At 44.9% G+C, this 25,967-nt stretch overlaps 1 protein-coding gene and 1 long non-coding RNA gene across 4 annotated transcripts; one reads left to right on the forward strand and one right to left on the reverse strand.

The window, feature by feature from the left end:
• Window positions 1-726: 726 nt before the first annotated feature.
• Window positions 727-20,729, reverse strand: LOC132332631 (uncharacterized). Of its 3 annotated transcripts, none has more exons than XR_009487962.1 (7): window positions 20,387-20,729; window positions 19,000-19,055; window positions 18,387-18,530; window positions 14,688-14,790; window positions 13,787-13,951; window positions 13,449-13,580; window positions 727-6,204 (listed from the first exon to the last, which is right to left on the reverse strand). It is a non-coding gene; the product is annotated as an uncharacterized LOC132332631 (long non-coding RNA). The 3 variants fall into 3 exon arrangements; XR_009487964.1 differs by lacking the exon at window positions 20,387-20,729 and adding an exon at window positions 19,658-19,743; XR_009487963.1 differs by lacking the exon at window positions 20,387-20,729 and adding an exon at window positions 19,297-19,504.
• A 788-nt stretch (window positions 20,730-21,517) lies between these two features.
• Window positions 21,518-25,288, forward strand: IRX5 (iroquois homeobox 5). The gene is made up of 3 exons (XM_059857119.1): window positions 21,518-21,975; window positions 23,206-23,611; window positions 23,855-25,288. The coding sequence occupies exons 1-3, from the start codon at window positions 21,727-21,729 to the stop codon at window positions 24,619-24,621; spliced, it is 1,422 nt and encodes a 473-aa protein (XP_059713102.1). The 5' UTR covers window positions 21,518-21,726; the 3' UTR covers window positions 24,622-25,288.
• The last annotated feature ends 679 nt before the right edge of the window (window positions 25,289-25,967 follow it).

Consider the following 25,967-nt stretch of genomic DNA (forward strand, 5'->3'; position numbering starts at 1 on the left):
ATAGCCTGCCAAATGAGTGGGGTATAATAGTTACATACTGTACCGTTCCCTTATTTATGATGGCGTGGGGGTTTTTTGAAAAAAACTTCTCCAGCACATTTCTAGAGAGCACACTGGAGAGGCCTAATTAGCAGGCAGGAGATGGTCTACGCACCACGGGCATCAGTAGACTTACAGTGCAGGGAGACTTCAGCAATGAAAAACAAAGCCTCTCTCCATTCTCCAGACCTCATTTTCACCTTCTTTCATAGCTGAAATTAAAAGTGTTAATTAAATGACTTTCTGCTGCATAAACTCCCACGGATTAGTTAGTAGTTTACACTTTAACACATGGGAATTGACTCACAGTCTTAAAACGCACGAGTAGTTTAGAAATGTTTTTGTCTTCAATTTCCAGCACCCAGTATAAAAAGACTTGTCCATAAAAAGAGTTTTCTGGACTAAAAAGACACTTAAAAATACCTAGCCTGCTCATGCAAACAAGCAGGCTTAAAACTAACTAATGCTAAAATTATGAAGTGTATTTTCCATTTACACAGCCCTAGAAGTTTGGAACAGTGACACTCAGCAGCACCTCATGTATCCTGGTAAGGGAAACCTCTCACCCAAGTCCCACACTAAAGATGGGGACTCAACTGGGAACAGCTTAGCAAAAAACTCTGAAATTTTGAAAATATCTTTTCCACATGTTTATTCATAGCTGATGAAGAATGTTCTTTCAGCATGTATTTTAATATTGTATTTTATTTTACAGTGGGCAACAATAGTAAGTCAAACATATTGCTTGAAAAATGCTTAAGGTCTAAACATTACAAAATATACAGGCAAAAGTTTGCTAGTTTTAGCCAAGTAATTCAATAGTAATGACAACATGCTACTCTGAAATCATATGAAATACAGATGATAGATAAACAAGTCTATTTTTTCACAACTTGCAAAAGTATCACACGTGGAACATCGCACTCATCAAACTAGTCAAAATGAAACCCAGCCTCAGTTTATGCTGAGTAAGATTTCTTGCTTGCTACCACAACACTCTCACAGTAAGAACTGTAACTCAAACTAAGCAGGGATATATTCCAGTTTTAAAAAAAAATTAATTAAAACTCCCCACAATATACTGAAAATTACTTTTCTTACCAAGAAAATGAGATTCTCAGTCAGCATTAAAACACTTTTTTTCCCCAAAATAAATAGTAAATAGAATATAAAATCACTGTCAAATTAAAGTGTCCAGGTCAAGCATTTGTTTGTAGGTGTACAAGTACATACAGAAAACATACACACAGACAAAATACAAAGAACATGAGCAATGTATTGCAATAACAGCTCTCTTCTTAAAGACAGGTTTATATAACAGCATAAAACTTGGAAGTTATCTTTACAACTATTAAAAGCTCCCCACTATCTCTAGATGCCTGCCTTCAATAAATCCTGGAAACATTCTGCTCACATACTGAGTTTTAAGGAACGTGCAGCATATGTCAGCTTCAATAAAATCAGTACAATTCTTTAATTACTCCATTCACCCAGCAGCTACTTAAACAAAGTATTTTTCTGAACACATAAAAATGTAAAATACCTAAAAAAACCAGTCATCTATGTACAATAACCACTCAGCATCTAACAATAATGGATATACTGAAGGATATAAACGTGAATTGGGCCAAGCCCATATTTCTTAGTGACTGACTGCAAAGCACTTTGAGTCAGCACTAAGCTTTTAAAACTCTAGCCCTAATCAATTGTAAACAAAGAAATAAAGATCTTGTCACAATACAGGGCACAGTCGAGACAGCCACAATGCACAGAGCATCACCATACAATTACATAAGGCTTTAAGCACTCCCCCAAACACAGTAACACTTTACCACATCAGAAGGCTTCAGGTATCTGCCCATACAGAGTAATACCAAGCCACTTCAGCAGGCTGCAAACTTTTGTCCTTCTTGCTCTTTAGCCCAACTTTTTACACCCTCAGTGTTAATTCACTGCACCTGTGTGCCCCTCAGTGTTGATGCACTGCACCTGTGTGCCCCTCACTGCTAATGCACTGCACCTGTGTGCCCCTCACTGCTAATGCACTGCACCTGTGTGCCCTGTGTTCCCTTTGGTGGTTGGTCAGTGCCCCTGGGCACTCCATGGCTCATTGTGACAATGCTGCTCACCTGCTCCTCACAGCTGTAGCTCGTTGGGGATGAGGCTGGGCCAGCCCCATCCCAGTCACCACAAACTGGGTACCTACAAGATCTCACAGTTATTTCTAAATTCTTAAACACTAGCACATAACTTAAAATACTTTTTCTGCTTTTTCTGATTTGCACAGCATTCTTCCCAAGTAAAATATGGACTTCTGCATGAAAACAGGCTTGTATATACAAGCTGAAAAATAACAACACCTATTTAAACACATGAGCTAATTATACCTGGAATTTCAACTTTGGTGGTAATGTATTGATTGCCATAGAGCAGAACACATCCCTGTGGGCCAAAACCAAAGGTGCACAAGATTCAGAAATCTACAAGGTCACAACCTCTCCCCTTCTCCAAACACTTCTGCCCAAAAGTCTTTCCATGGTACGGGACAGCAAACACCATCTCCCCAGGCTGCAGGGCACTGGGAATAGTATGACTTGCACACGTTTGGTGACAGCATGGCAACAAAAAGCCTATTAAACAGAAAAAAAGGCAGATAACTGGACACAATCAACTTGCAATCATTTTCTTGTAATATGTTAGTGAATGGATGCCAGCTAACTAATCTTAGTAGAGAGCTAACCTAATTTATCCACAGCAGGATGTTGTCAGATTATTTTCAACTGAATAATTATTTCTAGCAGAAAGGCAACATTACACTTTGTAGAAGTAGACACTGTAGAAGACACTTGACCTGAAAAAGATGTTCATGTGCTGTTATTAATGTAGGTGGGACAAGGATGGATGAACCAGAGAAACCCACCTCAGCCAATGAAACACCCCACAGGAGCAAGCTGTCAGGTGAAAGAGGATCTTTGAAAAAGGCATGGCACTAGGAGACAGGAACATTCCCAATGCCCCTCCCAATCCTTTTTTGAAGATAAGCTTAATTACCTTTGAGTAACTTTTCAGTGGAAGCTGCTATTCTATGAGGATATTTGCTACACTGAGACTTCTCACTCCCTTCCAAGCCAGAAGGATGTCTAAGATGACCCAGTCTGACCTCAGGTGTTGCAAAAGCCACAGAAGCCTGTGAGGAATTCCTTGACCACTCCCAGCCACTTGTTCAAGCATATACCTCTATAAAAATATTTCATCCTCATTCAAAAGACAGAAAATCTAATATTCCCTTTCTAATAATTTCTACTGATTCATTGGTCTTATTGAAAGTTTGCTCCTTAGTTTGTCATAAACTGATTTTTATCTCTGTGTATTGTCAACACATATTGCTATAAAAATGTTGTGTTATGTCTGGAGTATGCAAACAGTCATACAAAATCAAGTGTTCCATTACAGATGTAAAGATTATTGTCAGGAATGCACCTTTAATTCAATCAAGTTAGAACTGAAATTAAAGGAGTTAGAAAGTAACCATATAGTACCAGTTAAGAAGGTAAACTATGTTTTGTCCAACATATTTGTGGATAACTTAAATAGAAGTCATGTGTTTATAATAATAAACACACCATTATGATTGGGGTTCCTGATAGATTCAGACCAAATTCAGCAATCACCAAAGAGCCAGGAAGTCTACTTGAAACCAACCTATTATTTGGAATATTTATAAGAAAATCTGCCTTCCCTGAAGTTTGATTTTGTTGTCTTTTTAGCACTACATAAGCAGTATGGCAATTTAGCTATAGTATTTGATGGTTTTAAGTGCTTGGATGTAAAATTTTACTCATCAGCTTTATATCCATGTCAGTGTTAAATGTAAGACGTTATTTTGCAGTACTGGTTTACCTGTGTATTTCCACTTAGGCAGATAAATAGATACCTAAGCAATCACAAGCATTTCATTAAACATTTCAATCTCGGTACTGCAACAATCCATTTTAAGATAAAAAGAGTGATATGGATTATGGGCTGTCTCGGAGAGCTGTGGAGGTTATTTGCACTTAGCTCATGGTCAGGTGAGACATGTGACATCACTCCTGAACCCAGCACTGAGAGCTCAGCCATGGCTCAGCTCTGGGCTGCTGGAACACGGCACAGCTCTCACACCTGGACCCACACCTGCCCCTTCCTCACACACCTGGCACTTTATTTTCTTCCCTTCCATATGTACAGTATGGCCACTGCATATTCCTCATCTTTTACCTTAAGGACAAATAAAAGATAAGGGACAACACACAACCTGAGCTGGAGACTCAGTCCTTTCTGTGGCTGTGTTCTTTTCAGCTGGCAGTGCCCCAAGAGGAGATACAAGCAGTGCTGCTGCTCTCAGGTTTCTCTTCTTTGTACGCCCAGGCTGGCTCTAGGAAGGCACCTAAACTCCACAGCCTTTGCACAAGAAGGGTCAGTGTGGAAGGTGCTGTTCAGAGCACTGCTTTTACTCACTCTGTCTTTGAGTACTAAAGATTATCCATACTATTCTAATTTTGGCCCAAGCAATAGCAAGAGCTTGGATGCCTCACCAGACTCCAGCATCTTCTGAACAGCAGCCACTCCTGCTGGAGCTGTTCTCCCTCCTCTTCTCAAGGCAGCTGATGTGTCAAAAGCAGCTCTCCTCAGGCATGTGCTGGCTGAGGCAGTCTCTTTGATGAGTAAAGTAAAAAGTGTGCTCTCTAGATAATGCAAACCCTTGTACCATTCCCACACCTTGACCAGATACATTTTCCTGAAATAAGTGTCTGGCATGTACACACACACTGGTTCTCTCCCCTCATACTGGCACACACAAGGAGTAAGTCAAAGAGCTCAGGTTTATTCTGCATTATCCAGGATGCCCATGGAATGTGAATATTATGCATGACAGATCTGCATAGCTTTCTAACACATCCAATTTTTACCACATCTGAGAGATGTAACTGCACCTGCTGAAAAGGCGACACAGCAGGGCCAGCCCTCAGCAACTCTTGTCAACACAGCACCCTTCCCAGACATGACGTCTGCACAGCTGGTCTGTGCATGCCCTGTCCTTTCATCAGAGTGACCCAGGGCACTGATAACTAATACCTGATAACACGATTCACTTTGGCTGAAGTCAGCCTGCATGTGCTCAGGGAAACAGTTCAGTCTGCTTCCCTAGCAGGGAGAGAATGAGCAAGCAAGTGTGCATGAAGCCTCCTTCTTCAACCAGCACAGCTGCTGACAAAGGAGCTTGTATCTCTCGCCTTCTCTGAAGTTAATCCCAGCAGTTTAAAGCAGACTTGTGAAAAAAGCATGAATCTGAAGTTACTCTGAAATGCTACTCCAAGGACACATTAGTTCCACTAGAGTCAAAGTATACGCCAGACGCAATAGGTCGAGTTCTAGTCGAAGAGACTGCACAGAAAGTAAGAGCTAATAATTCTTAATTTGGCATAACATGACATTCCCAACAGCTTCTCTCTCTCCTTCCAGTAATTGTATCTTGGCAGTGTACATATTAAAAAATCATTGCACAAAAGACATGTGCTGTTGGGAGAAAAACCCCCAAAACCAAAACACCTTTTTTTGCGTTCAGACATTCCAAAAAATGAAGACACTTTCACTGAAAGGGAAAATATGCTGATCAAAACACAAAGGGGACAAAACCTCATTCATTCCTTATTTGTTTAAGAATTACTAAAAAGAAACATTTTTGTAGGAGGCTAGGGCAACAGTAATTTAGGCATTAATAAATTGAGCATTATAACAATAACTATTCAATTGAATAAAAGAATTCTGGCAAGAAACTTTTCACATGGCATTCAACAGATACTAAAATAAATGAATGAAGTATGCAAGTTAAATCACATCAAAAATAAAGACTTTCCAGCATTTTTCCATAATAACAACATCCAATAGAAAGATACAATAGCTCCTTGTAGCCTAAAAATTGTCAGTTTTATTTTACAAAAATGACTTCCAAAAGCATCTTGTCATGACAATCAAGTTTTGAGGAAAAAACAACCTGTCATTTGATAAATAGAAGAAATTAACTGTCATTAATCCACTTAAGCACTCCTCCTTCCTGTTATCCTTCTCATCTTGGCAGTAACTGATAAGAAGATTTCAGGGAGGCTCAGTCATTGATAGCAGGATCTAGAAAAGAAACAATTTTGCATACAGTTATTTTCATTCCCAGGTTCCAGTTACTGTATTTCACTAACCTGCACTTAATTGGCTTCCTTCTGCCCCTGGCATGGGCACAGTGGACCATGTACTTCATACAAATCACTGCTCCCTGTTACACCTTACACCATGAAAATATCGAGGTGGTTGCAATCCTGCAGTTAATATCACATACAAAGGTAACAGTAACAAAGTCCTGGTAACAGAGCCCTGTTATCCGCCAAGTCTGAATTGCTAATACCAGCCAGTGCTTTAGCCAATAGGGACCAGACATTACTCATTATCATGCAGCTCATTACTTATGGGACATGGTGGAACTTGAGCCTGTAACTTCTGGAAAATGCACCACTCATCCACAGGAACACACCAACAAAATAAATGAAGGACCAGATGCAATGGTTACAGCAGAATTAGTAAGTAGGCAAATTAAAACTGCATATTTTCTTCCCCTGTTCCCTCCCAAAAAACATTACCCAAGATTTTTTCTGACTAAGCAAGCAGCGTCAAGAGGAAAGGAGGACATGGATTAGGAAAGGAAGACATGGACTGGGCAAAGAAGAAAGCTCTGAGCCTTGCATACCCAGACTGAGTCCCGTGCAACCCCAGGAGGTTGTGTGCATGGCAACCCCACTTCCAACATACAGAGTAATTAATTGTATTCCCACATTAAAGCTACCATGGCACACCTCCACCTTGGCAGATTTCTAGCTGGCTTTAATCCTTTCCACCTTCCACATGCCAGGTTCCTCACACCAACTGGCCCTCAGTGACAGCTGAGTTTTCAATGCCACACAGTACCTTGATGCAAATGGGTTTTGCCCTTTTTTCCACCTTTTGCTAGGCTACACTGCCACTTAGTCACTGCACTGACATAACAACTCCACCTTCTCTGCTGCAGTGCAGCTGTACATCCACTGACGTGACAACGGGAAGTGAGGGCTTCATCCCTACAGGAACAGAGCTGCCTTTCAGTTTGCAACTTGCATCATTTTCATGCTGAGGACAGAGCATATGGTCCTTCGAAGGGACATCAAAATAAATATGACAGGTCAGTGCAATCATCATACTGAATGAATTCAAATGATGCCGTATCTAAAATGAAATGTGTGCACATAATAAAGATTCAAATGACAAAAAAATTCCCCTACCCTTTATCCCTCTCTGAATTATTTATGAATTCTCCAACTCCAGCTGTTGCCACCAGCCCAAGGACACTACTTCATTTTGGGAATGACACTTCATATTAAAAGATAAGTTAACAAAAGAAAACAAAAAAACAAAAAAAAAAAAAAAAAAAAAGGACTACGTGGGCTTTTAAAGACCACAGAAAAGCACAATCCATCTTTTCCCAGCTCTTATAAAGGAAAATAATCAACAATCAATTCTGTTCATGCTTCTCAACTTGTCTCCATAATTCCAGACACAGATTTCAACACTCATGCATTAAGTCAGCCATGCCTTTTTAACCATTGCAGTTAAGCAAGACTCTCACAGCATCTTGGATCCCTCACATATTTTTATAGGGTTATCTCAGTCTTACAGTTCACCATAAACCATATGCCAACACACCAAAGACTGTGATACTATCTGCACCACTGACAGCTTTTAGTACATAAAATGATCATTCCAAAAGAACAGAATATTTGCATATAAGGAATTGCTTTTGGGAAAGCAGTAATTTGTCTGCAAATTTAAACAAAAACGCCTTCAAAGTGCAAGGCACAAAGAATTGGTTTCAAGTAATCATGACGTTTAGATGAGCAAATTCTGCATAGTGCTGTCTGCCTACTCGTAGACTGCTCTGATTTGGATTCCATCACATCTTAGTTCTTAGATTTCAAATAATTAATTTGGCAATGGGAAGGAGGCAGCATAGAGAAGGCTTAGCCAGCAAGCACAATTTCCATCACCTACATCAACATGCTCTCCTCTCTCACTTTAAACTAAACTTGTTTTAGTTGGTTGATCTATAGAGCAGGTAGATAACACAGAGGCTGAGTAAACAGGAAAAGAACTTTATAAATCCACCATTGGTTTTGGTTGCTACTTTATTCATAACGGAATCAAGATCTGAATTGTTACACAAAACCAGCCACTACAAGAACCTACTGATGCATTGTGTTCCCTGTGAAATTAACTGAAATGGGTCAAAATTTGCAAGTTGCTGAGTGCTGAGGGACATACAGCCCCTAAACAGGAGCCCTTCATGACTGACCAATAGCCTCATCTCTGACACAAATGAAATTACTCTGTTCTCTACCCATGATCCTAATTTCATAGTGTTTTCTACTTTTACTTGATTGAACAGCAATTGGGCTTATGTTCTGTTCCTGGGAGATCCCAAATGCCACAAGAACTTTTAACCAATTAATTATTTAGGATTTTTTTTTGTCTGAGGTTTTTATTTTCTCCTCCATAGTCCACCTGAAAGTGGACTAACAATTGTCACAGTTCTAACATAGAAAGATGTATGAATAAACTGCAGAGCTTCCAAGGCACCATCATCAGACATCTCCAGTATCACCCACAAATTAAAACAAAAAGCCAAAAATGCACCATTTGCTTTTAGTGCCAAGCACAGGGTTCAGGCCTGAGCTGGAATGTCAGATATTCAATAAATAAACTCATCTTTGGGAAAGGCAGCAAAGCCAGAGGTGTTGCCTGTCTCACAAGTGAAAAATGCCAATGGCTTGCAAGCAGAGATCTGCTGTTACTCAGTTTGGTACCATGAGCTCATGCAGTGTTATCCAGGAAAAGGAGATGTTGTTAAAACAAACATTTATTTGCCCTTCAGTCTACAGCAGAGCTGGCACCCAGCCCTGAACAGCCTCCCTCTTCCTCGCTACTGTGGGAAAGCTACTGAACAAGAATCCTCCCCTTCCATCTCCTGCTGTTGGCCAAAGAAACAAAAAGGCACAGAAACAAAGAACAGGCAGAGAACCTGAGGTGTGTAAAATGATATGAGCAGGAAGTTAAGGTTCAAAACTGTAACATTTGTAGATCTCTTGTAACATTTACAAGAGCTCCAAATTCTCCTGTTGTCACAGCTATATATTTCAGTTTATTAATAATATTCTCCAATATTTTGGAAATACCAGGTGCTATGCACAAATCCTCTCAAAACTGCAATTATTTAGTTGTAACCCACTCAAACGTACATCATACTTTTTTTCTGAAAACTAGCAAATTAAAAACAGGAACGTATCTCACATTCCAGGGTTGCCATTTAACTCTCAATGCCACAGGTTCTCAAGTGCCTCCTGAAATAGTTTCTAGCTGTGCTAAAGGAATGACATTTGGAAAAAAATCACCTGTGTGCTGATAGGAAAACATCCTACTGAAGATTTTCACAAGCTAGTTGGATGCAATTGAAGTTAGTCCTCAGAAAATAAGAAAAGTCGTCTTCATGCCCAAACATGCTCACTAAATGCTTCTGGCTATGACATTATTTCATAATTGACACATTACACACAAACAGCCTAAGAAAATATCTTTTTGTCTATGTCTGGATTACACGGCTATTTATACCCAGTGCTTCTGCAGAGCCTTCCCCATGTTGCACGATGCTCTTGAATACAAATGACCAATTGATCCTTTCACATGATAGGGTGGGGATCTTTTTAGTGTTCAATACTTCTAATGTTTAAAAAAATTGTACCTCAACCTGCTCTTTAATCCTTACCCTGAACAACTGAGTACATTCATATTAATCTATTAGATGCTTTTCCACACCACACCTATGGCACTGCATAAATTACTGTAATTTAAATGAATTACTGCTTGAGAATTCTCATGTGGTAAGAAACATGCAGTGTTATACGTTATGGAAAGAAAAATGTGCATTATGGTAACTAAGTTTTATACCACAGTATATCTAGGTGCTCATAAACCAGCCATTCTAAACTGCTGAAAGACAAGAATATTAGACTGATCACACAGAACACACATCAGTATGTCAAGAAGTCAATAATATGAAATTAAATCTACAGTTTATTTAGATATATTCCCATGCCCATATTGAGATTCCACATTAAAAATGCCATTAGGCTAGCTGAAGAATATTACTGCAAAAGATATTTACACCTATAGTAATTCTATCTCTGCCCTGGATAACTTGTATTTTCCTCATTATGCATTTGATCTACTGAAACATATTGAAGAAAAAAGAACTCGGAGAAAAAGAAAGAAGAAATAAACAGAAAAAACCCTGAAGTTCTTTTGTTACATTACTTCACATACTACCAGTGTTTAAGGATGACTTGTTTAAGACTGCACATTTCAACTACCTAACAGTAAAGAATGAAAAGCTTCTTGCTACAAGCTAAAAAGAAAGTCTTTACCATGCTCCTTGAAGAGCTCATTTTCACATTACTCAGGCTTCATTATGCTGAATCAATATTCGTTTAGTCACTGGGTTATTGACATATTTTAAAATAAAAGTATACCCTTCAGCTACTGCACTCATTACGGGTAATTTGTCTTGTCAGGGAGCAGGGAATATTATCCCAGTCTTTCAGGGGCTGACAGCCCATGGAAATACCTCCCCTTGGTTACAACTGTAAATAATTTTAAGGTAAAATATTGAAAAATCAATGACTGTTTCCTGCAATCTGTCACAAACAAATCAATCATAATCCGCACAGCCAGAGAGTATGATTTGAAGGAGATGAGAGCAGATGTAATTCTTGGCTGGAATCTCTCATTTCAAAATCACCTCACATAATGGTGTCATCATTTAAACACTTAGCAGTCACTGCAACTGCCACTCATAACATCTAGTTGGACAAAACCACAAGGAAGAGGAGGAGAAATGCCACTGTTGTTATGTAAACAAACACTTTATTTCAATGGTTGCAACATTAGCAAATTTCAAAGATATAACAACACGGCTTGCCCCTCCACAAATGTTCAAGGTGCTTTTCCTTCTCAGTGGAAGGCTGCCTATAAATGAGCCTCTCAAAATGCAAAGCATTTTAAATTTTAAAACCAAACTATGCTTCATTAAAGGTGAGAAATAATACCTGGTACTAATACTACTTCTCAAAATATTTTATTCACTTCAAATTGCTCATAACAGAATTATGCATCAAATTCTTAAGAGATTAAGAAGGGAGAATTATCTGAGGTACCTTTGTCTTTTTAAGAGCAATAAGGATTTCAATGCTTCTTTGTCCTCTACATATTACATTTCACATCTAATTTTCATTAAGCACACACTGACTCAACTTTTGGGTAGGAACCACTGCAAAGTATATGCAAAAGTAAGTCATAACCTACATAAATTAATTGCTAATACATTTTTAACTTGCATTCAAAGATGTTGTATGTGGAATTACATCTGCATAAAGGATCAATTTATACATAAAGAATTAACTACTGCACTCAGAATGCTATAAACTGACCTTTGTAAATGTGAATAAATTGCGTAAAACTAATCTATTTTTATAGAGTAACACTAATGCTTAGACCAAAATTATTTCCTAATTTGTCCCTCCACCACACTACATTTTCACCCCAATACTACAGTGTTTAACAGAATTCTCTGCAGATAAAACAGGATAAAACTGTTGTGCAACTGCAACCACAGGCCTAAGCCTGCATTTTTTGCACAAACAAAATTTACAAATGCTCATGGAGTGTTTCCCTCTGGAGTCTATAATTTGAGCTCTTAATCTTTAATGTGCAGAGCCCGTTATCACATACTCATTTTAATCACATTAACCTTAGCAACTCCTAATTCTGAATATTTATCTTACAACTGTGAGACTAAGAAAAAAATGCAACCAAAAAGATGAAATCATTTTCTCTTTTCTTGAAAAAAATCCCTTAATACTGTTTTTAAAAATCAAAGAATAGGGCATATTGTACATCTAAGTAAACCTCTCCAAGGTTTGCCTTCCTTTAAAGCAGGCTTTAAGTCTCTTTATCTTCTACTTGGAAAACATACATCTCTAACTCTTTATTGATATACATCAAAACCACTATTGTTTGCAGCAGCTGGACAGATTCCCTTTCTCAGCAAAATAAATTATTAAAAAAAAAAAAAAAAAAAAGAAACTGAAGTCTTAAGACCAGAAGACGCAGTTAGTGCCTTAGAGCTAACTAGGTGTAAATATCAGCCATGAAGAAAATCAGCTTATTGTGGGGAAAGGCCACTCCACAGTGAAAGGAAGCGGGAGGAGGCAGTGGGTGAGCAATTGCTAAAAACCAGAGTAGCTCCTAGAAATGAGTTGCAGTTCCCCACTTTTTCCCTGGATGAGATCTATAATGAAGCTATCCAACAGACAGCCCCAGGCTCCTCAGCCCCCTCAGATCTCCTCCCTGGCCCAGGGACACAGAGGGAGAGAAGCCCTGCTCCCCAGGCTAAGCCATTGTGCGAGGGGAAGCGCGGCGCGCGCAGAACGTGTCGGCAGCTTCCCCCAGTGCCATTCCCCTGAGCCAGCTTCTCATTTCTTGTGACAATCACCTAATTAGGTGGGTCAAGAACTGCAGAAGATAGAAGAGATTCATTCTTCCTTACATGCCAGTTCTCCTATTTGTGAAAAAGAAGGCAATGGCTCTTCCACTCCATTGTAAGGCACTTAATAAATGTTAATAATAATTAAGTCAGTCACATCTCCCAGACAACACTGTCAGATCTTTTTTTGCAGTATTTCAGAACTATTTAGCTCAGGAGGGAGCTCCCACAAGCTCCAGACAGAAGAGGACTCACAAATTCCATCCTTCAATGCAAGAGGTCACAGAGGGCTGTGCCACAGCAGACATTTCACAAGCCCTGAGGAGCAAGAGCAGCACATGCTGCTGCACTACAGATGTTAATAGGTCAGCACTGTGAGTGCAATTTCCTGCTGGACAAAGCATTAAGATGCTTTAAAAGCTAGTAGGACTGTGAAGTCTTTCTGGTTAAGAAGTTGAACTAGATTCAATCTCTTGAATGAAAAGATGGAGTGGTTTTTTTCCATCTTCATCAAGAAACAAAAGCACTACTGGTTATGGAAAGAGCTGAAAAAAGAAAGAAGCTGGCTTTAAAGAAGCTGCAAGCATTTCCTCTAGCACCCACCTTCTCCATTTACTGCTCTCACTCATAATGTTCATTTAAGCCACTGGCATTTGTTCATTTATTTAATGCAGCTCCACATGATCACTAAACAATATAGCAATGCCATATTACATCATACAACATTACTGACATGACAGTATTAGCAATACTCTACCTAATGAAGTTTATAAAGTCTTCATGTTTGGGAATTACAGAAAGATGAAGAATCCTGCTTTGAAATAGCTCCTGTCTTCCAATTCTGTCCTTCCCTTCTTCAGCACTGCTGACACCATCTAACTGAGCTCATCTGGAGAGAACAAAAGCAGAAAGAAAACAACAAACTTATTACATGGACCGTGCAATTCTCTCAAGAGAAATGGGAATAAAGTTGATGTATCTGGAAACATTAATTCTGCATTTTTTAAGTGACTGAACCCAGCACCACAAAGGGAAGTGCCCCTGCTCTAATGCTTTGCTTAATGAATCATATCTTACTCATAGCAGATTACTTACCATTAACTCTCAACAGGACTTAATATGGTTAAAAAGAGTGCAAGCCCAGCTGCATTCTGGCTTTGTACTAGGTCTCTTCCCATATTCAGGGAGGTACAGGACAGGATGGACTGCTGGGTTCATTCTCCCCACTGTGCATCTCACTGCTTCTCTCTTGGGTGCAATCTAGAAAGGGAAAAAACAAAAAAGGGGATATATGGAGAATGGGGGCTAGAACAAAAATACAGTATTTGTCACTAATTCAGACAGCATGTTTCTCTGACAAACAAGGATTACAGACTGAGCAATGCAAGGGTTTCTCCACCTGTAGGTTTGTTAAATCCTTGATCCTGTAGGTTTGTTAAATCCCACAGACACTATGTTAGTGCACATCCCACTGGATGGTGTTCAATCCTGCATGTTCCAAGAGGTGCACCACAAACAGGTGCCTATGGAAGTCCAAGAGCTGAGGAACAGGGCAGTTTAATGGCATTTTGCTAATGAAACAGTGACAGCATTAATCACTTGCTCAAAAGCACAACAGTCTAACAATTACATGAGCATGGACACCAATTTACATCTGAACATTTCTGAGACAAGCAGAGCTCCTGTTAGGTAAACTGAGGCCAAGGTTACATGAACAAATCATAGGATGTGTCAGGAATGCAAGGAGAAAACAAACCCAGGCCTAGCCCCTTGCCTGCTATTAAGTTTTCCAATCCCTTCTCAGCCAACCTAAAAGTCTCTCCACCCTTCTGCAGCCTCCTCCCAAAGAATGGATTACCTGGATGACCTCAGCTTAAGTTTTACTTAGGGACACAGCAGCACAGTGTACATTACAAGGAATATCAGCTGAACTTTAACTGAAGCAATAAATGAAATACTGAAATAAACTTAAGAAAAAGCATAAAGAAAAAAATACCTTTAAAATTACTTTTGAAACTCAGGCTCTACAGAGCTGTCCTCATCCCAAGACATTCATGAAACCTAATGCCCACAGGAGCTGGGAGACAGCAAGGTCCTTCCTAGATAAAAGCCAGAAAAAGTCAGCACAAACAAAGCAATTCTCACACTGCCAATATCATAAAGAAGTCGTAGGCAGCTTTTTATAATGACAGAGTATTCTTAATAAAAGCTTCAAGCAGGTTTTACAGCTGCATATTATCCAATGAAACCAGTAATAAACAGCACTGTAGAATTATTTAGTGCAACTCCAATACACTGAGAGTCTCAACCTGGGTTTTATTTATCACACAGGCTAAAATGTTTGTTCTTGGCTTTACAGTAGCAGCCAAGCCTGTAGCTATCTTTTATCCCAGCACACTGCCATCTGGATATTGATACTTTGCTATGGGATATGAAAGAAGAGCACAGTTACCTAATACAGCTTAATTGAAAACACAGGACCTACATATTATACCATGCATTATTTTACACAAAATTAAATCTGAAGGGCATGAAAATTTCTGTAGATGTCAGCAGAGAATATTTCAGAGGTAAATGCTGTGTTCTTCATCTGCACTAGAAATGCTAAAAAATACTATGAAAAATATGTGCTTACAAGAAGAAAAAGCTTGGTTTTGCTCTGTTGGGAAAAAAGAAATTGCTTAGAATGGTGCCTCTCCTTCAGGAAGAGTAAGAGAGTAATCAGTCACATGTTTATTAGTACAGTAAACTCTGTTATGGGGATCCATATTCACCTTGAAAGGTCCAACTGGTTTGTTTTTCTCCTCAAGCAATGATTTAATAATAAAAAAGAAAAAAAATATGCTGGTTCTACAAATACATTCACTTTAATCTGCAAAAAAACAGCTTTAAGAATCATCTATAGCTGCACTACCCACATTAAGAAATACAGACCAAAAAGCTCTAATAAAATCCCAGAAATTATGAACTGTTAAAAACAATTCCTTGGGTGTAAGGCCAGAAAGGCTACCTGGCTTTATGTTTCTCCTCAGAGAGGTACTGCTGAGCTCTTGCAAACACCAGTCATAAGGACTGCAAATATATGTAAGTAAAGCAGATAAAGCACAAAATCTTTGGAACACAACACTGCTATTAAGACACTCATCTCTAACACCCACACTGAAGGCCAGTTTCCAGCTGCAGGAGCTCCCACCACGCTGCAGCACCTGCAGGCAAAAGGGAATTTGCCATCAAGAGGGAAGCTATGGGCTCGTGTACATCCCATAAAACAGCACAGGGAGCCACAGCCATCCTTTCTACTGAGCTGCTCCTCATCTTCTATAAGAGCCAACTAACAGTAGATGTGGCTTGCTTTAAGTGAAAAACTTGATTTAGACAAGAAAGAAAGCAGTTTTCCATTCTTCTCTCAGAGTCTATTTTCTGCATATGTCCATGGAACTGTAAGTAAAATAAACCCTAAAGACATTCTTAACTTAGTCCATACTGTGCCAACAAATTCAAGCAAATAATGCCATTTAAGTTAATTACAGGAAACTTCAAGGAAACTGAAAAGCAGTTTCAGGTTCTCCCATGATACTGTCAAGATCTGTGGAGTTAGATGCTCAGTACAATAACTAGGTGCTTGAAAGACTTGTCAGCTGCACTTCTGTATTTTACTCCGCACACTAAAAAGACTGCTGTAGCAATTTTTAAAAATAAATAAGACTAGAACTGATAATCACACTTCTTTTAGCAGACAAGAAGTGATTTAAAATAGAAAGACTTGGAGAGAAAAACAAAACTCTAAGCTAAATAATACCCAAATGCTAGGCACAGAAGAGTAATTCTAGGTGTTCACAAGTTTACAGCTTGCTTTCAGACCACAGAGAGTGTGAACAAGGAGCATCTCAGGCAAAGGAAGTGCAGGAAAAAACAACAGAGCAGCTGAGGGTGTCTTGCTCAGAGAGCTCCTCCTTTACCCAGGCTAAGAGCCACAAAACAGCAGCACTTCCACTGCACTGCCTGACCTGGAACTCCCAGCACTGCACCTGAAGGAAGCAGCAGCAGTGTCTGCAGGAAAGGACCCCTAAGTTTTACAGCCAATATTTTACATGCATTTTTTTACCTCTTGCCCAGCTAATTATGTATTGATTTAACATAGAAAGACACAGGCTCCTCCCTCCTCTTTGCACATTAATTAGTTTTACTTCTATGGTTGTGCAAAGATGGGAAAGAAAATTTTCTCTTCATGCCTAATTAAAAGAATGAATATTCACATGTATTTATTTTTCTCTTATGAGTTGTTAATACTTTAAAATATACGGTATGAAACATCTCTTATCAGATGTTTCCAGCAGCAATTTCCACTACCATCTGAGTTTCACAGGGGTTTTTTTCATAGAACAGCTTTAAATGAAACAGGGTATCTTGTAGGGGAATTACTTTTTTTTTTTTTTTTTTTTTTTTTTTTTTTTCTTTTTCTTTAGGAAGATTCCCTTTAGCACCACATACAGATCTCTTGGTAATACTGTCCCAAACTGAACTGGAGAAACAAATTCAGCGTCTAAGGTCAGGAATTCTGATAAAGAAATATCAAAAAGGTTTTGAGAAAACAGCCTCCTTCTCATCTACCCCTGTAAAAAGAAAAAAAAAAAAAAAGAAAAAAAAAGTTGAAATGATCTCCTAATGCATCTCCCTTCATAATTCATGCCGAAAGATGACATTTTCTCAGGATCTTAATTAAGATAATGATGAACACCTGTGTCGGCATTCTTTGGCAAGACAGCATTATCCATCATAATCTTTTAAGTACTCTCAAAAAAACCCAACAGAATCGTATGACGGAACCAATCTGTTGCCTCTCCTTGCACTAAGTTTTACATCTCAGACACACAGAAGAACGATTAGATCTTTAAAGACTGCAATAAAAACAGGATCGTTAGATTTTAAAGTTTCAACAGAAAGTAGCTATTAAATTAATTAAATTTAGGTGTATCATATCCAAGAAAGCCAAGTTTAACTCCATTCACTATAAGCCACCTGGAATCAAACCACTTACAGTTAGAGCCTACCAAGAGCTGTACTTTTAAACTATACTGTTACTTTTAGGATAATTCTGCCTCTTTCCATTTGTTTCTCCCAGAAAGAAAATATTCTCAGCTGATCCTTACTGTACATTCATGCCCTGATTTATTAAGCCATTTTATGCTGTACCCCCTTTGCACAATCTAAATGAAATCACGCAAAAGAAACCAGTGTAGAAAAAACAAATATGCAAATCCAAATGTTGCTATATTTTGGGTCACATTTTGTGCAGTCATCTCAAATCCAAGTTCCTCTCACACCAAAAACCCTACTGGAGTCCAACTACTAAACTAACCAATGACCCTTTTAATAGCTTTGCAGGACCAATCGAACAGACTGAAGGCTATAAAAATAGAGATTTAAATTATTTATTTATTTATAGAAGCTGAATCTAAATTCACATGCCTAAATTTAAATAGCCTGAACAGTGCACAACCAGACTGTAAATCTTTCCCACTGTTAAATAAGATTTTAAGGGCAAGCATTTTTTCTATTGCATTAACAATTTATCTTCCAAAAAATTATGAGAAAAATATATGAAGTGCAGAATTTTAATATCAACCTGCACTGTTAGAGTTTCATTGGCAGCTGCAAAATACACAAATTTCTAATACCAAGAACTCATCCATACCTTCAAATGCACATATCTTCAGCAAAAATGCAGAGAAGCAGCAAATGTATCCTCAAGCCCCACGTTTGTTAACAGCACTGATGAACAACATAAGAGTCTTGAAACAAACTTCTTATTTCCCTTCCATCAAGTGGTTGAAAAGTCCTGCAAAGCAGATTAGTCTTAGCTTTCACATTTTAATATGCTGCTATCAGAGGAAAAAGTTGCTGTGACTAGTCATTCAGTAAAGCTATCAATGTGCAAATAAAGCAGAAAATAGAGACATCCTTAAGAAATGAGTCTCAAATTTGATATAAAGTGAAGGTGACAACCACAGCAATAGAACTATAAACTAAATGTTTCAATATCTTGAATAATTATCTACAGTTCTTTTAAAACTGCAAAGAATATAATAGTGGCATAATGTAGTGAGAATGTCAGCTTGATAGGCACTTACAATCCTGACGGCATAAGAGTCCTATCACTACCGTTTATTAATCAGCTCTGGTATTATGTTTGCAAGGCATGAAAGTATGCATGAACTCACCACAGTTTCCAAAATGTATGCCTACAGAAGAAAGATTAGTGGAACATCAGAAATAAAGAGGGTAATTTTACATGACGTTAACCTTACCTCCTCTTCAAAAAAGTCAGATGCCATGGGAAGATGGTTAAAACTTCTGTTGCTTCCTACAAAGAAAGGAGCACGGAAAAGCAGTTAGTTATTCTACTCACATATAAAATGAATGTTAAATGTATAAAACTTGACCAGATGATATCTCACTCCCCGAACAAGGGGGATTGTCAGAGGATTATGACAGAAGAGCTTTCGAGTGGAGAAAGAAATGCAATGCTCCAAGCGATCGCTATAATGAAGCCGGGGACAAATACCGGTGACACCGTGCAGTCGAAAACTGATGAAAGTGCACACCTGTGTGGATTGAGCATGTAAGGGAGCGTGCGAGCCGGGGACGGACCCGTCCCGTTTACCGGGGCAGAACCACACGGAGTTTAAAGAGACGAAATTCGGCACATGAAAAAAATTAAATTTAGAAAACAAAGCGGGGGGCGAGGGAAACGCAAGAGGACAGAGGTGGGAACGGCCAGACCGAGCGCGGCTCGGCAGCAGCCGAGGAGGAGCCGAGGCCGGTGCGGCCCCGCCAGTCCCGCCCGGCGCTGCCGGGACCAGCGCGGGGCCGGGGCCGAACCGCGCCGCCCGTCAGGGGGCGCCCCGCGGCGGGGCAGCGCCGCCACCGAGCGCCAGAGCGGCCCCGCGGGCCCCGCTCCCTCACCTCGGGCCGGGCCGGGCCGCGCTCAGCACGGCCGGGCTGCTCCGGGCCGGGCCGGGCTCGGGCAGCCGGGCTGCTCCGGGCCTGGGGCGGCAGCCGCGGCCCGCAGCGCCTCCGCGCGCCGTTCTGTCAGCGCCGCCTCCGGACTCCGCCGCAACCGCGCCCGTGCTGCCACCGCCCCTCCACACCCCGCGCTGAGGGACAGCTCCGCGGGCCCGTGGAAGCAGAGGAGCGCCCGCCGCCGGCGGGGGAACAGCCAGTCATGCGCCGGGACGGCCGGGGGCGGGCCTGGCGGGGCCGCGGCCTGATGGGTACTGTAGTGCAGGGCAGGGTACGGGGGTGACTCTGCTGTACGGCGAGCAGCGGCCGCCCCACCGGCCTCGGTCCTGCCGCGTCCCCCCGAAGGCAGCGGGGACAGCGCGCCCTTCCCGCCCAGCCCCAGCCCTGCAGCGCAGCCGCTCGGCAAGTCCCAGCCTGCGCCCGGCGGGGGGCTGTGGATGCTGCCGCCGGGACGGAGCCCCGGAGAGGGAGGGAGGGACGGAGAAAGCGGGGCGGCGTCGGTGTCGCCTCCACGGCGACAAGGGGAGCTCCTGCCCCGGCCTGCCCGTTTTAAAGCACACCCCTGCTCCTCGCGTCTCCGCGTACGTCCCGCGGGTGAGCGCGGCGAGAGCATTAGGGTCGGGAAATGCAAAAATTACAAAAAAAAAAAAATTCTGAAAATATAAATCTTACGCTATTCTCCCCCTCCCTCGACCGAGAAAGGCACAGCGGATCCCGATGGCCAAGGGTCCGCGGCCGCTGGAGCAGCTCCTTTCCTCAACCGCAAGGGAAAAAATATGCGAGGAGGGAATAAATCGGGATATGTTTCTATTGAGAAATATATCTGGTGGAATCACAGGAGATTACATCTTCTGATCGGCAGGGATTTATCCCGGTTCATATGGTTTTAATCTGCTTTCGCCTCGACCCTTCACTGAGCCGAGGGCGGGGGGAGGATACCCGGTGTGTTCCTTAGATCCGCGGGCAAACCCTCGCTCTCAGCGGTGTCTGCCGACCCATCTCAGCCCCCTCCGCTCCCCTCCGGATCGCCCTTCTCCTACGGCCGGCGCTGGGAAAGACTAAATCCGAGCCCTCAGCGAAGCTGATCCCCTCTCCTGGCCGGACCCCGCCGCCGCTCCGCCCGCACAGCCGCCGCAACAGGTCCGGTGGCGGAGTGGCCCCTGCCCGCGGGAGTGACCTGCCGAGCAGCCCAGGCACAGGGCTGTGGCTCTTCCCCGACGAAAACCTCCTTTTTTGTTAAGAAAATCAAAACTAACAACACCAGCAGACCGCCGTATATCCCACCTCCAATGATTTAGCAGAGGGAGGGGCAGGGGCAGAGAGCACGAGGAGGGGTGGCTGTGAAGAGGGGGAGCCGGGCGGCTAATAAATCTTATTAAAGATCTATTTTTTTTTTCATATACTGATTGGCTTGCATTCCGGCGCAACGCGGCTCCGCACGGTATTTAGCACATGCAGAAAGTTGGAGCTGATCTTAAATGGCTCGGAGGTGACTGCAATCCAGGAGCCGGCGCACTTGAGCCTCTGAGTGCTGGGGAGGGCCAGGGAAGCGCGGAGCCCTCCCGCTGGTTGGGCCCGGCCGCGGCAGCCCAGCGGGGTCCTGCCAGTCCTTCCACTGACAACACCCCGCGAAGGAGGAGCCTCGCCGGGCCGTGCTGAAGGCGTCAGGAGCTGCAATTTCCAACTTAGCATCTTGGCAGGACCCTTCGGAAAGCGAGAGCGAGGAGGAAGGGGGAAAAAAAAGCCCCCCAGTGCAAGGGGGAGAGAAAGAGAAAGAGAGGAGGGGGGGAGGGAAAGAAGGGAAAGCAAGGGGGGGAGAAAAAGGAGGAAGCGGTGCCCGGCTGCAGGCGAAAGCGGAGCAGCAGCCCCAGCGCAGAGCAAGGTGCCGCCTCTGCCCAGCTGGCGAGGGCGGAGAGGCGCCCGCGAAGCCCCGGCCGCAGCCGCCCCAACCCGGCAGCGCGGCGGCTCCCTCCCGGCGCCTTGGGCTCCCGGGTATATGTGCGCGCCTGGCCATGTCGTATCCTCAGGGTTACTTGTACCAGCCGTCAGCGTCCTTGGCTCTCTATTCCTGCCCGGCGTACAGCACCAGCGTGATCTCCGGACCCAGGACCGATGAACTTGGGAGATCTTCTTCGGGCTCCGCTTTTTCCCCTTATGCCGGATCTACCGCCTTTACCGCCCCTTCCCCGGGTTACAACTCCCACCTCCAGTACGGCACCGACCCGGCCGCCGCCGCCGCCGCCGCCTTCACTTCCTACGTGGTAAGAGCAGCCGCGGGCAGCCGACACCGCGCCGGGCACGACGGCATCCCGTGGGTGCCTGTCCCCCCCTCCCGGGCCTGCTTTTTGTTCCCATTTTATTTTTGAGATCTCAGGGACAAAAGGGAGCGCGTCTCCCGCCTCGCCGCCCAACTTTCCCGCATCGCCGCCGTGCCCTGCCTCACACTGTTGCTGGCGGCAGCGGCGGGCAGGGCCGGGCGCGGGGGGAGCCGCCGGCACGGCCCGGGTGAGCAAGACCAGGGCAGGCGGGGACCGGTTTCATTCCCTTAAGAAAAAAAAAAAGTATAAAAAACACCTATCATAGTTCTGCAACAATTACCTTGTTGTGATTGAAAAGAGAATTAATTCAGGACGGGTCGGCGATGCTAGAAATCCGGGTGATAAATCCAGGCAACTTTCCCCTGCCCGGCGATAATTAGGCTTAAATATTGCAGAGCTCTAATCCCATGGCCGCGAGCTGCTCCGCGGGGCTGCGCGGGGAAGGGGAAGGTAGGGCACTGCGCCGCCGTGCGCGCCCGCGGGGCACCGCGGGGCCAGTCCGAGTGCGGGACATCCACACCGCAGAGCTGCGGCCAAGCCAACGCCCCTCAGTTTCCCCCAAAAACCGGCGACTTTTGCTCAGCTTCTCCTCTGTGTTTAAGGCAGAGTTTTACAGTTCCTTCTTTCCTTTTTCTGCATAATTTTCTTTTATTTTGCTTTTTTATTTTTGCCCCTTCCCCCCCCCCTTTTTTTTTTTTTTTTTGTTTCTCTTTTATGTTCTTCTCTTCTCTCTTTTCTTCTTCCTTTTATTTTTTCCTCCTCCCGTCCCTGAGCAGGGAGGAGCGGCCCAGCCCGCCCGGCCGCCTAGGCCCGGCAGGTTGTCTGCCGCGATCGCAGCGCGCGGGGGAAGGCTCCGGTCCCCCTGCCGCTGTCCGCCCCCACGCCGCGCTGCCCACTTGCTCTCCCGCTCCTGCATTTGGGGGAGAACCGCTGGATTGCTGCAAGCAGCCGGTGGTCTCCTGGGGTCGGAGACTACTGGCCCCGGAGAGCCCCCAGGGCCCTTCCTCCCGGGAAAGAACCGGGGGACAAGCCGGGCAGGGCCCGGCGCCGGGGGAGAGGCGGTGGGGCGCGGGCAGGGGCTGCAGGCAGGCCCTGGTGTTGCCTTTGCCCTGTCATTGCCGCCCCGCGGCCGCTGACCTCGCCCCGCCGGGCCGCTCTCCCCTCTCTCCCCAGGGCTCGCCCTACGACCACACGCCGGGCATGGCCGGTTCCCTGGGGTACCACCCGTACGCGGCGCCGCTCGGCTCCTACCCCTACGGGGACCCCGCGTACCGCAAGAACGCGACGCGGGACGCCACGGCCACCCTCAAGGCCTGGCTCAACGAGCACCGGAAAAACCCCTACCCCACCAAGGGCGAGAAGATCATGCTGGCCATCATCACCAAAATGACCCTCACCCAGGTCTCCACCTGGTTCGCCAACGCGCGGAGACGGCTCAAGAAGGAGAACAAAATGACCTGGACCCCACGAAACCGCAGCGAGGACGAGGAGGAAGAGGAGAACATCGACCTGGAGAAAAACGACGAGGACGAGCCCCAGAAACTGGAGGAAAAGGGGGACCCCGGGACTCCGGACACAGGTAGGACAGCTGGCTCGGCCGGGTCACCGCGGCCGCGCCCTCGGGGCTGCCCCGGTGCGGCGGTGGCGGGGCGGCCTGTTCCCCCGAGCGTGCAGCCGGGGCGGGGGAAGCCGGCGGGCAGCAGAGCGGGCCTGGCCACGGCGGGGACCGAAGGGTGGGCGGCGAAGTGGGTGGGCGGGTTTGGGGGCGCAGGGCGAGACCGAGAGCTGCCCCCCCCACCCCTGTCCTTTCTCCCCCTACCAGGAGCGGTGGACCCCAAGGCAGCGCCGGGCTGCGAGCGCCTCCAGGAGTCCCCCGGCCCCCGGGAGGCCGAGAGCGGCCTCAGCGACTCGGATTGCAAAGAGCTAGCGGAGGAGCGGCTCGACGGGCCGCCCGTCCCCCACAAGGCGCCCGGCGCTTCCCCGCTGGGACCGTGTCCGGCGGGCCGCGGGCCCCCGCCGGCGGGCGGCGAGGAGCCCCCGCCGTACCGCCCGCCCTCCGCCGCCGCCGGGCCCCCGCACGCCGCCGACCTGCACCCGCTGCTGCCCGCAGCCACCGGCGCCTCTGTCATCCATTCGCCGCAGCAGGCGGCCCTCGCCAAGCCCAAGCTCTGGTCGCTGGCCGAGATCGCCACCTCGGCGGACAAGGCGAAGGAGGCCGGCGGCGAGGCGGCGCCCCCCGGCCCCGCCGTGCTGGGCGGCAGCGGCCCGTCCCGCTCGCCGCCGCGGCCGCGCTCGCCCGCCGCGCAGTGCCCCTTCCCCAACGGGGCGGTCCTGCCCCGGCCGCTCTACTACACGGCGCCCTTCTACCCCGGCTACACGAACTACGGCTCCTTCGGGGCCCTGCACGGGCACCCCGCCGGCGGCCCCGCCGCCGCCGCCCCCGGCGCCCACTTCAATGGATTAAATCAGACTGTCCTCAGCAGAGCCGAGAGCCTGGCTAAAGACACTAAAATGATCAGGAGCCAGTCCCAAGTAGACCTTTGCAAAGACTCACCTTACGAACTGAAGAAAGGTATGTCCAACATTTAATATCGGCTTCTCCTCCCTATCCCCTCCTGGGACTGTGGTTTTGTTCCTTTTTCCCCCCCCCCTTTTTTTAATTTATTTGAGAGAAATAATAAATTGCTTTGGCAGTTATTTTTCCAGTACCAAAAGAAAAACAAAACAAACAGAAAAAGACCAGCTCCCCCCTCCCTCCCAGCCCCTCTTCAAAAGTTTATAGAGTCTATTTGAAATGGCTGGTGGAAACCGCCCAGAAATGTCTTAAGCAAGTGAAAAGCAAACGAGTGACACGCTCTCTCTCACACACACAAAGAAGAAAGATTTGTATTAAATCTTATTCTGTATATTTAATGTAGCTTTTTTGTATTTAAATTGATAATACAGTATCTTTGAAGTAAATTATGAAATCAAGACAACTGTACAGGCATTAATGTTGTTTTAGTAATATAAATATATACATTTCTGTGTCTTTTTCCGAATTGTTTCATAGTTTTAAAATATATATATACAAGTTTAATTTAATTTTTTATGCCTATTGTTTTTTTTCCTTGGGTGTGAGTTAAACTATAATGCAAAAACGAGACAAAACAAGGAAATAGGTTATACGTATTAGATTAAAAAAAAAACCCAAACCTGCAGCCGCCTTTGTAAAATGCAAATATTTAATTAAAAGAGATTTTTAACAGAATCAAAACCACTCTCTTTTTGCAACGGGCAGATATGTGCATAGCTGCGGAAAAATAAAAGCATGTCTTAAAAGAGACGCGGGGCTCCATTTAGGACCTCTCAGTAGTACCTGAAGCCTTTTTGGAAGTGGCAGGAAATTTTTAAGAGGTCGGGGGGCTCCGGAGGCGAGAGCCGCCCGCGGGCCCGGGAGAGGCGAGCGGCGGCGGCAGCGGGACGGGGCCGGGTGCGGGAGGGACTGTTCCCAGAGGTGAAGGCTTAAATCAGGCCACGCACAAAAGCACTTGTTAGAAACACCAAATCGAAACGCAGTCCCATCTTTTAACCTAATTACTTCCAATCAGTGTCGTGTTTTATGCAAAGCAATCAGCTGGTGAACTTTGCTAATGAGTTCGATTTTCTGCCAGATTTAGCCCGCGTCGCTGCAGCAGCGGTGCTGCGGCGGCAGCCGGGGCCGCCGGCTGCCCGGGCGAAGGCGCTCGGTGCGGCGGGGGCCCCCGCGGCCCCTTTCCCTTGCCCCGCTGCCCGGCCCCGGCGCGCAGCCCCGCTGTGCCCGGCCCGCGGTCTGGGGCGGTCCCGGCGGGGCCCACGGGCGCGCAGCCCCGCGCAGGGCCGGCCGCGGGCGCGGTGCTCCCGGCGCTGGCAGGTAGGTGTCACACTCGGCCCGGCTTTGGCTCCCGCTCGGCCGT

Source organism: Haemorhous mexicanus, chromosome 12, assembly GCF_027477595.1.
Source record: "Haemorhous mexicanus isolate bHaeMex1 chromosome 12, bHaeMex1.pri, whole genome shotgun sequence".
Lineage (NCBI taxonomy): Eukaryota > Metazoa > Chordata > Aves > Passeriformes > Fringillidae > Haemorhous > Haemorhous mexicanus.